General features: G+C 30.3%; 1 protein-coding gene across 1 annotated transcript in view; it reads left to right on the top strand.

Annotated features, from left to right (window-relative positions):
• Nucleotides 1-12,783, top strand: part of LOC129226530 (zinc metalloproteinase nas-7-like) — a 45,025-nt gene that overhangs the window by 14,003 nt on the left and 18,239 nt on the right. Inside the window, exon 2 of the mRNA XM_054861138.1 lies at nt 10,282-10,378. Within this exon, the coding sequence (XP_054717113.1) occupies nt 10,282-10,378 (97 nt within the window). The remainder of the gene's footprint in view (nt 1-10,281; nt 10,379-12,783) is intronic.

Consider the following 12,783-nt stretch of genomic DNA (forward strand, 5'->3'; position numbering starts at 1 on the left):
CATGTTTTTTTATTAAAACATATGATGAAGTATTACTCTATATTTATCGTCATTTTGGTGCTTGTTAAATGTGATTTTTATGCTAAGGTAAGTCAATTTTGTAATACGTAGTTTAAGAAAAGTTTGTAAGGGTTAGCTTGAACTTTATAAATAATTTGCTGTGATTAATACATTTATTTGCTTAGAAAAAAGCGAGAACCTGTGTTAAAAACGTGCAAATTAAAAATTTGTCTTTTGCATCGTAAAGCTTTTGCACTTAGCTTTTCTCAATTTTCCCTCCTCCCATTATTATTATCTATTCTTAAGCTTACGTAGTTAAAAACAGACAGGTACTATTGGCAGGTTTTTCACAGCACAACATGGCTAAAAAATACTTAAAGAAAATTTTCTTAAAATCTAATATGATCGAAATCACTGTCGGTTTTGACATTTTAACGGATTGAAATGTTTTTTTCGTCAGTATTTTTTTAATTCTAATTTTAGAAAAATACTTTTAAAACTACTTAATTCAAATAAGAATTCAAAAAATTTAATGTATCAAAAAGTTGAAAAAAATATTCTCTACTTTTTGTCCTCGCCCCTTTTATTTGAATCCCCCTTTATTTGAATTACTTTAAAATCTTCCATAGAATCCATGAAACTGCATTGTAAAAATGTACAACTACAAGTCAATAAAAAATTGTATGGCTTAAGAATAGCAAATTACATTAATGATTCCCATATTATAAACAGAAATCCTTTAAAAATTATCAGTTTTAAACTTGCAGTTGTATTTTATATAACAAAAATCGTAGAAAATGGAATAAGGCTCTTTAATTGAAATGGTTTTGAGCTAGTCATTACATATGCATGTTGTATGTTTTAATGCCGTTATATTCTCTCTAATTTGGTTTGATATAATCAAACCGGCTACCAGATAAAACAGCCAATTTTACTTTACATATTTTTGTTTTCTTTTGTTTATTTTTATCGTTTTATAACGTGGGAAATGTAAGATCAAATTTAAAATTGCTATATTATTCCGAACTTTTACGATTACATTCGGTCAAATCCAGTTTAATACATTCCCTTGACGTATTGAAAAGTGAATAAAAAGCCTTTAGGCAAAAACCTATGAGATTCTTTTTATGGGGCAGTAATTTGTTCGCTGTCTATATGCATTTATTCGCTATCTACATCAATAGAAATTTTAAATTTTTTAGCATTTTGCTATTTTTTTCTGTAGTTCAGTTTCTTTGCTACATGACCAGAAAAACACCTACAATAAACGCTGTCTAAGTATTTTTCCTTTTCAATATTACGAGATTTTTCCACATTGTGTTCTTTGAAAAGAACTAACTAACATTAAAAATTTTATATCATTTAAAACACAAATCTAGTTTAAATTAAATTAAATCATTCAAAACATAAATAGAGTTTAAATTTTGCCTTTCATAGTGCCTTTTTTCTTTCCCACGAGCAATGTCAAATGTCAAAAAATAAATATTTATCGTCTGCGTCTCTTGACGAACAGAACTCGATCTAAATCTTTTTTAGATAGGTTTTAACCATAGACTAATAATAAGAGTAGACCGAGCTATGGCAACCCTTTTGCTGCTCATAAACCAAACCATGTGACTGGTGGATATCCTAGCAACAGCGGGCGTTAATCGTAGCAGACGATCAACTCTAACGCGAAATAAAATAAATAGAATTGATGGAACACGGAAGAATGATCTTTTATGGAGTCCGATTTGTAAATTTGTTATTCTAAGGTGTAAATATTTTGTTAATGTAGTGAGTTTTTCGTTTAGATAGTATTGTGCATTTTCTTAGTCAACTTCAATAACTCTCTAAGCAATAAAGATGCAAGCGACCAAGAAGAATCAGCAAACGGTAAGATTTTTACCTACAGTTTCAATTTAAGATACCGATTAGTACATTTTTGCGTTAACGCAAAACGTTTACGCCATTTCGTTCACGCCAACGCTGACAGCTCCAAATGAAATAAAAGTTACCGAAAACTGATCAAAAACTATTACTAATGTCAAAATAATGCATAACTAAAAGAAAAACAGTTCAATCTCTGCACCTGGAAGTTTTTTTTTAATGAAAACACATTGTCTTAAAATACATGTCGAGTGCCAAACTATAGATAATGCTGCCATCTAGCAACCATGCTGCCAAAGTCTTCGCCAAGCCCTTCCACTAGTCACATGATACATCTATGAACCAATTTTCTTCATCAGCAAGAATGAGAAAGCTCGGTCTACTCTTATTATTAGTCTATGGTTTTAACGAAATATTTATTATGTTTTTTTTCTGTTTAAATCAAACAGGAATGTAATATAGGTACAATAATCAGTAAAGCGTATAATAATTTCTGGGGTTAATGCGGATTAACTTGTCACATACCAAGCTTATATCAATGCAAAATACAAGTCACCACAATGAACTGCATAAAATACAAAATGTTTCACCTTTGTTGAGGGTTAATAGAAATTTTCCACGTGGGATAATTTTTCAATAGAAAGATTTTATGCCGCCAAATGAACCAGTTAATTGTCAGTATTCGAATGAAATAATTTATTAAAATCTATTATTTACATAACGAGTCCTTCTACTGACTAATAAAATATATAATCCTTTTTCTCATCGGGAGTTCGAACATTTACTGCATTCGTTTGTTCTCTCCCGTCATGGAACATTTATTTTACAAATGAAATCAGTAGTGTATATGTATTTATTCAGTAATTCTTATGTATATTTATGAAGATTATTATGAAAGAATATTTGTGGAACAGAAATCAATATTTATCTACTTGTAGTACAGCTTTAATTGTTTGTATTTTTTCTCGTTCTTCATTATAACAATTGAAAGACTTATTCATTGAGAACAATTGTATTAAGCTATCATTTGCATTTTGAAGAACAATGTCAACATTTACTGTTGTACCGATCCATCAACAGGTTTTACGAATTTTTTTTTAAAGGAAATAATGATGAAATAACAAAAGTTCTTAACTTTTGAATTAATTTGACTGCAAGGGATAAAGCAGCATTTTTTAGCATAACTATTTGAAGTTATCAGACAGGAAAGAAAAAATGTCTACGCTTTGATTTTTGCGACGCTATCTTTTCGTTTTTTAGAATTTATATCATGTTATCATTTCAAAACAAAGGTTTAGTTTTTTAGTTAGTTTTGGTATTATGTTTTTACTAAAGGAATTTGGTGGGGCTGAAATAAACAATCTGCGATTTTTTTAAATTGTTGTAATTTCTATTGCGTTTTTTTTTTTTTTTACAAGGACTCATTTCAAATGAAATCATGCAATAGCTGTTGTCCCAATGACACAGATTTTTGTGAAAACAGTATGTTATAAAGTGCAATGCTGAAAAAAATTAAAAAGATGTACTAAAAATATTTTAAATTTTAAAATATTTTAAAATTAAAAATGTTCAAAATTTTCTAAAAATATTCATACTTAAAACTTTTATGCATAATAAAAAATATATAAAATTGTTATTAAATTAAAAAATATTTCGCATAATGTATCTTTTATGCATAAAATATTTTATACATAATAAAATTCTTACTCATAAAATTTTTCATACATAACAACATTTTTATACGTAAAATATTTTATTCATAATAAAAATGTTATACATAGTAAAATTTTTATACATGAAGTTTTTAAATATTTGACAAGACGAATATATTTTTTTGGCATGTTTGAATAAAGATGTCAAATAGGTGAGCACTTGTAAATTTTACTCAGATCAATAAACTGTTTGTGAAAGGTAAACTGATTTACAAGATAGAATTTTTTTTTCTACTTTTGAATGACTTCAACTCCTTGACTCTAATATCAGTCCGATTCCGACTCTTCGACACCGCATTTCCGGTTACAACGATTATAATCTGTTATTTAAATAAAAAAAAATATATTATTATTATTTTTAATTTTTAATTTAATGTTTGCATTTTGCTGTAGTGCAATATAAAATTACTGCACTTTGTGAAAATTTTAACTGTACATTTGGTTCCTCCTAAATTTTTCCGTAAAAAAATCCGTTTACTATTGAATATTTTTTAGCGTGCAAAAAAGAAACCGACTAAATATAATTTTATTTTCTCACCATCATGTCCATGCATTTTTCAAAAAGAAACCAACGAATATTCTTGTTACTTAACTCTTATAGTTTAACCCCTGTGACGAACTTCTATATCTTACTTTCGAAAAGTAACCAACAAATATTCTTGCTCTTAACTTTGTAGCTTTTATCGTTTAAGCCGTGAGACGAATCTCTTATACCTTGCTTTCTAAAAGAAACCAACGAATATACTTGTCAATTAACTTCGCCGCTGTTATCAGTTTACCTGTTACGAAATTCAATACCTTGCTTAATCAACTTGCATAAATGAGGTAGGTAGTACAGTAAAAGCTGTGAGGTTGATCACCAGTGTAAGTTCACCGATATTTTCAGTGACCGAATCAGATCTATATCATATAATTCAGCCTTTATAAGTTGACCACCTGTTTAAGTTGACCACTTAAGTAGTTCACCGCAAGTGGTCAACTTACACAGCTTTCACTGTAGTTAGTAAAATAGTTGTTTGCTTATGTTGTGGACGTAACCGTACTCCCCAACACGTACAATTTTACTTTCCAAGTGCATTTTTTTCAGAAAGTTGCTATTATATATTAAGACGCACAATCGTTCCTTATTTTTGAATTATCACAATTAAAAAACAAAGTTAAAAACTCCAGGAATTAATTGCAAATGCATGAGAAAAAAAGTTACACCTCTGCAAATAAGTTGGACAACCCACTATTAGTATTTTTACTTAATTTTACTAAAAATGAAGTATTGTATTCGCGAAAATATTTTCACCCAAAAATCGACCTTAATTTCCATTTTGCTCACCCCCAAATGAATGTTGATTTTTTTTTTCGAATCAACCACACGTGGATAAGTGCCTATGAATGTATATACACGCGAAATAATCATTTTGACGATTCCCGAGTTAATTGCAACGAGTTTTCTCGTGACGTCTGTATGTACGTATGTATGTGCGCATATGCGTATGTGTGTATGTGTGTATGTATGTTGCATAACTCAAGAACAGAATGTTTCAGAAAGTTGAAATTTGGTACGTAGAATCCTAGTGGGGTCTAGTTGTGCACCTTCCATTTTGGTTGCATTCGTATGCTCCAAAGGGGATCTTTTACATCTTTATGGGGTAAAATCATTGTTAATTTCGATGTAAACTCAAGTGGTGTTATAATTTGGCGGACACTTGGCGATATATCGCTAGTCTATATGCCGCCAAATTTTGTCGCCCACTTGCTGACAAATTTAGCGATTATTTTTTTATTTTTTATAACTTGGTTTCAATTTGGCCTCTGTTGGTGATATTTAGAGAGTAAACTATTGAATCATCACGTTTAAACTGCCAATAATGAGAAAATGACATTAAATTGGAGTAAAAGGAAGTCATGTGAGGCACACATCAGCTCGTTTACCATAAAATTGTATTGCAGTATCACTACATTTGTTTTCCTTGTGGTTTGAAGGGAGTACATTAATATTTAACAGAAAAAAAATTGTCTAAGAGAAAATAAAATAAAATAAAAATAATATCTAAAACAAGGTCACGCTTCGTGGAGTAAATGTGTGTGAGATAATTACTTTCTCTATACCTTACTAGAAAGCAGCTATTACGCTGTCAGGACCAAAACTGATGTTTAAGGATTGAAAAAAAAAATACGTGAAGCCTTTTTTTCTTTTTTGCAGCGGGGCTTCTCGTGCTGGCCAGAAAACAACGCTTTAAGTTTTTTTCTGCAGCTAAGTTATTGTTTTCCTTGCATTAATGGTCCTTTTAGCGTTATTTTTCGGCATTATGTTGCCAAAGAATGGAAAAAGACAATGTATGAATTAATATCTTTTGAGCACTTCAGTGATCTAAGATCGGGTAAATTTTTGGAGAAGAATTTTATTTAATACTCACAGATATTTAGGAGTTGTTCATTTTGATGCAAAGTTGAAGAATTTAATTTGTTGCCCGGAGTAAAAGTCTTGGCTGTAAATTTTAATATTCAGAATATTTTTAGAAATTTTGAAAGCAGGAAGGAAATTTCAAGTTTGTAGGAAATTCAAGTATTTTATTTTTTATTTTTGTGTAGAATATTATGATCTAAAAGAGAAAGATCTACCATTAACCATTGAAGTAAACATTTCTACTTTGAAATTGTGTAGTAATGAAGACTTATGTAGCAGACAGATAAGCCTCAGTTATTATTTCCCAACCATGACAAAACAGAAAAAATATATTATACATATACTTTTTCTAATTAGTATTCGCAATAATACTGCATTCACATATTGTTAAGTATACAGTCTCTAATCTCGATAAAGTAGTTGTATTGTATGTACAGTACATAATTCATTAAGGAAATTATGGTAATATATTTGATAACTTTCGCATATTTAGAATGATTACATTGGCATATTTTGCTGGCAAGATAGTGCCAGCATTGACTCTTTGTTTTGTTAGCCTCCTTTGTTATTCTCCTATAAATACTGCAGAAGTTGAGGAGGCTATTTTTAAAGAATCCTAGGAGCTTATTTTATTGCACTAAATTAAATATAATTTATAAAAGTGTTTGAACAGTGGGAAAACAGCTCATGTCCGTCCTTCTCTAAAAAACATAGACCAAACTTTTGTAAAATGCTATCAACTGCTAGTCACGTGGTGTGGTTAAGGACAAATTAATAAGAAGTAGATATTCTTCATGTGCAATAAAATATAATTTACATTAAATACGTTATACAAACATAAAATGAAACATTCATTATCGAAACAATTAAAAAATAAATATCAATTAAAAATAAATAAAAAAATAAGGAAGATCTACTTTTATTACTAACGTATTATTTACCCAATTCGTGATATGTGTGTAGTGAAGAACAGCTGGGTAAAAGAAAAGGGTAACAAGAGGAAAAGTATAAAAAACACCTAAAATATGAAGTTCAAAATCCTAAAGCATAAGTAGTAACACTTTCTTAATTTGGCAGCTGTTACATGCAATATCATCACGTGCAAACACATTTTAAGCTGACTAGTAAGCTAAACTTGACTAATGCAAGACAATGTATGAACACTCAGGGAGATTTTTGGCAAGGTTTAATTTTTTTTCTTGAGTTAAAATTCTTTATTTTTGAAATTTCGCCCTAAGGTTTACCTTAGTTGTGGGGGATGGGGCACTTGATGGGCTTATTGATGAAGGAGATGGGGCACTTGCGAACATAACATCTGGGGCACATGCGAACAGTTCCTATAAGTTTACTATTATGAAATGAATATTAGTATAGGATATTATACGAAGTGGGGTATTTTAGTATAGCATGTTATAAGGAGGGTTTAATTAGCTGCCTTAGGCAGCTAAGAAAGTCCCCCTGGCCCCTAGTAACTATCAAAAAACTTTAATTCCATGATGGAAAAATAAATGTAACACAAGTGTTTTGTCCCGGTTAGAGATAATCTACTTAACAACACACACTGTTAAAAAATTTCCAGAAAATTTCCGGTAATTGTTACTGTCACCCATGTTGCCAGTAACTATTACCGTAAAAATCAAATGTTACTGTAAAATTTTACGGTTTCCTCAGTAGGCCACAGCAACCAATTGGAGCTGGGATCGCTTATTTCTCCCTATAAATTATCGCAAAAATCAGCGATGCTGAAAGTCCACCATTTTACAGTAACAATTACCAGAAAATCTTCCTGAGTTTTCAACAGTGCACCCTCACACAAACATATTATTTTTTTCTAGGAAATCGCCCGTCAAGGTATGACGAGTGAAAATTGCTTAAGCAATTGACTGTTTGGTGATATTTTAATAGTTGAAATTTTAACTCCAGGCGATTAACCCTAAACTCTAGTAGATAAAATTTCATTGTTGGCCCGTTATATATATATATATATATATATATATATATATATATATATATATATATATATATATATATATATATATATATATATATATATATATATATATATATATATATATATATATATATATATATATATATATATATATATATATATATATATATATATATATGTGTGTGTATTTGTAGAGACATTCCACAAGTTTTCGTGATGTGTCGGCTTACTCGCAAAGCTAGGTAAAGGAGCCTAATAAGAAGAGGAATAATAAAGCGGACGAAAGTATGTGTTGTCACGCAGGACTAACCGCAGCAATTATGCTGAATGTAAATTACTTGAAAGTCCTCATTAGACTGTCAGCTGATGCTGAAAGCGTTTCAACGAGGTTGACATTTCACGCCAAACTCGAAATAAAGATCAAGAATGTAACTTTCACTTTTCTCATGACCCTCTTCACTTTGTCGGCTTTAAACAATGAGCAAAGTGAATGCTTGAGGATTCGAATTAGGATACTCTTTGTGATTTCCATTGACGGCTTTGTGGGTAAATTACTGTAAGAGCAAATTGTGGGGGTTAGTAATTGCAGATCATTCAGAAACTACACGATTCAGAAAAAAAAGGTTGTAAAACCGTGTCCTTTCTCGCCTTACAGTACGTTCGAATTACGGTATTCATTTTTACAACTCTTTTTCTCCAATTTTCAAGTTCGGGTTGGCATTGAATATAATTAGTCATCAGTGTAAAATTCTCATTGGAGCCTATTACCTATTCTTTTCTTTGATGGCTTGATTATTTAAGTCAGGTCTGCGTACTTTTTTGCATGAATTAGTATACTACTTGCTTATTTCTTCATTAATGGATTGTTAGCTTTACAGAGCTGGCCGAATTATTAGACTAAAGAGTTTTATTTTTATTTTTTGTACACTATTTGTAATGAAATACTATTTATTTTACTGTTAAAGTACAGTGCGAACTGTACACTTATTATTACGTTAATTTAGCATAATTTAATGTTTGCAGGTGGCAGCACTGTCTGCTTTGTTTATGTTCTTTGCTTATCTAGCTACCAGGAACATAACCTCAATCAGCTTAAACAGTTCATTAGTTCTTTTTATTAGTGTTGGTTATATTTAAAATTAGTTTCAGGTAATTAGTGAGTATGTGTGTGTGATTATATATAATAGTGAGTATAAACAATTTTTTACCTCCTTTTTTAAAAAGTTAAGAAATGGTATAAACCTTGTGAAAAGTATGCCAAGAAGACTTAAAATGCTCATCAAGAACAAGGGAATGCATACTAAATATTAGATAATTATTTCACTGTTCGTTAATGTGTCTATAGTTATGTAATCAATAAATAATTTGCTTCTTAGTCTAATAATTTGGACAGCACTGTAGAAACCTACCAAAAGTTCAGGCGGGATGTGATTTCCAAGGCGGGAAAAAGTGAATAAACTTGGTGCATATAAACTTTATGCATGTACAATAGGGTGGTTCATAAATATGTGTAAAAAAAGTTTCTCCTAGATACCGGGACACCATTCAATATTTTTAGACTTGTGGATAGCAATATACGGGAAGAATTTTAGCTTCCTATTTCAACTGAAAAAGTGTGTTCAACCCCCCTCCCCCAAAATTCAATAGTACGGGGAGGGGGAGTTTAGAAATACTTTGAACTGAAAAAACAATGATACATATTATAAAATACACTAGAAATATGCATATATATCTATATATAGCAATAAAACAATCATTTACAAAAAAACAGCTTGGGAAATTAAATATTTCTTAATTTGTGGCATTTTTTATGATACGGCTAATATTAAGTTAAGGGGTCATTGAGCACCGTCTTAAAATTTGAGTAAGAAGCTTAAACTTTTACAGCATAATACAATTAGTAAGTGTAAAAACAAAATAGGGGGGTGTCCTGGACTCTAGCTGAAAAAATGTTTTTTTGAACCACCCTAATGTATAAGTTTTAGTTCAGCTATGTTTCCCTTATAGGATTCCTTAATTATTGTACTTAGTAGCAGTAGTTTCCAGCATAGAAAACCCTTGAAATCAAAAACGTTTAACGCGTAACAGTTTTTGCTACATTCTCGAATCATAAATGAATACGTTTCATACAGTATCAGTTTGATTTTGAATGTCTGAGTGGATGCTTTCGGCAGAAAAATTTTCCAGTAATAAAATGCAATTAACATTAAAATGATTAAATTATTTTAATTAAAAAAAAGAGAAAAGGCAGAAATCTTGTATCGTAAGATGTTTGAAAATTTCGTATGATTCGAAGTTTTAAAAATCAGCCTGTCATGCTGAAAAATAATATTTTGATCTTCTTACAGCCACTGAAAAGACCCAGGTTAAAGAGAAATGCATACAGGAATGAAAGCAGATTGTGGCCAAAAGCCTTAATTCCATACACAATTGACGAAGCTTATAGTAAGTAAACATATTAGCATTGTCTTTATTTATTATAAATATGTTTAAAGAAGTCTGGCTTACAAAGATTAAATTTATAAAATGTGTTAATTGTAGAAAATACTTTTTTCATTATATTTTTCTAGTTTCACATTTATGAAAAGCTGAATTTTTAGTTCATACTTTAAACTCAGGTTCATAAATTATTTCAATTATTTTGTGTTTAGAAATTTTTAGTCTCGTAGAAAATAGATTTTATTTCGTTTTCTTCAAAATTTCAACTTTGTTGATAAATATTCTCTTCTGCACATTTAAATAAATTCATGTGTTGCACAAATTTGCAAATAAAATTTCATACGAATATTAAACAGTTATAATTAACCTTCAAGGAAGAGATGAGTGAAGAAAATGAAATACAAAAAGAGCTAATCCATTTATTTAAGCAAAATTCAAAAGCATAAAAAGTTAAAGCAATTTTTCATTTTTGATTCATACATACTAGCAGCTAATTGTTATGTGTTTTACATTTTTTTTTGCTATTTCTTCCCGATTATTCATTTCCACTCAAGTAAATCTTCCATAAATAATCGCTTGTTAATTATATTTCTTACAAACTGCTTTGCCATTTTAACATAACCAGTTTCTTATTAGTGTTCAAAGTTACCTAAACTAGCTTTGAATGAAGGTATTTAGAAATTACAAATCATATTGATAATAGAAGTTAAGGATCATCAATGAAAGTTGAGAAGTGTTATACATAATGGATTTAACATAACCTTCGCCACATGTTTCTATTAATCTCACGTTTCTAAGGTTTTAGTCGGTTTTTTTGTGATAAGATATATTTCAGTGAATCAACTTTAGAACGTACAATATAGGATGTTTTAAAAAAGTAAGATCTAATAAACAGGGTGTTCCGTTTCAACCTGCAAGTCCTTTATTTTCACAATCGTTAGTCCTAGGTGTATACTTCAAATTGCAAAAATGTTCAAAATCAGATGCAGAGTTAAGGTATTGAAAGTTTGAAGTAAAAATGAAAAGAAGTCACAAAATGCAAAATTTAACATTTTATACGGGCCCCAGGTCCCCTAAATTATGTTCAGAGAAATAATCTCCATTGAAAAATAATTCTAACACAAAAAGTTTGAAACTAGTACGACCAATATTCACCGAGATATGAAACGTTTTGTGACTTACACGATTTTTCACTCGCCGTCAATAACACCTTTTTGCGGAAAATATAGCAGTTAACAAGTGTTGAAAATTATATCTGTGCTTGGAGTATGGTTTTTCAAATTGTTTGAGTTTTTGCTTCGTGTTTTTGCGCATCATTGTATAACATTCGCATTTATTTTTGAATAGCAATGAAAAATATAAATACTTTGCTGTTCTTACTTTGTCATTCTTCTGAAAGGGCGATAAGTTCCAATCTCATCTTCTGTATAGTCCCTTAAAACTTTAAAATGGAATTGAGTTTTGGCCGCACAAATGTCAAGTTTTTTGTGTAAGTAATAGTTTTTATTGGATATTATTTCTCTAAATATTAGTTAGGGGACCTAGAGCCCGTATAAAGAGTTAAATTTTGTATTATGGAAATGGCATTAAATTGGAGTCACAAGATGCACACATCAGCTCGTTTTTTTTATAGATCCTAGATCCTCAGGATTTGCGTTTTGGAAGCTGAAAATGTGTATAAGTGGTTCAAAGACATGTCTGCATCTCTATAAAATTTCGTTCAAATCAGAGATGGTTGGGTGGAGACGACGAGGTTACTTGACACGGAATGACTCAGTTTTTGATGCACCTTCGCTACCTGTTTCCCGCCAAAGTCAGCGCATCTCAGCTTAAATAACAGCGAACCTTTCTTACCTGTTGTGGTGCTTTTACTCAGAAAAATTTTGGACAGTTATACTATGACGCAGGTCTCTGGCACTCATGTGCTCATACTCTATACATAGGCTCTGACTTTTATGTTTTTCAATACGATATCTGCTTCTGCAATCTGCACTATTAGCTTTTGAGTTTCCGAGAAAAACTATACTACTTGTTCTTTAGTCTTAACGTGCAGTCTCTTTAGTAGACTATAATTACTGTTATTTAGTATTTATTTTTCTTTAAATGAAATTTATTGAAGCACTCTACGTATTATACGGTTTAATATTACTATACATTTTAATACTGTCATTAATTTACGTTCGGTAAAAATACGTTTCATTATGAAGTGGTAATGTTACAACGAGTGGAGAAAGCATGTCTTACAATCCTTGAGGCAATAAGAAAAAAAAGAATATTTCAAACAAATAGACAACTAAATCATTTAAAAGCCAACTGCAATCCTTGATTGCGAAAACTTAAAATTTGTCAGAAATAATTTCAACTTATTATTATTTTTAAAACTTAATGTGTGCCCAAAATGGTCTACTGCG

Source organism: Uloborus diversus, chromosome 7, assembly GCF_026930045.1.
Source record: "Uloborus diversus isolate 005 chromosome 7, Udiv.v.3.1, whole genome shotgun sequence".
NCBI lineage: Eukaryota > Metazoa > Arthropoda > Arachnida > Araneae > Uloboridae > Uloborus > Uloborus diversus.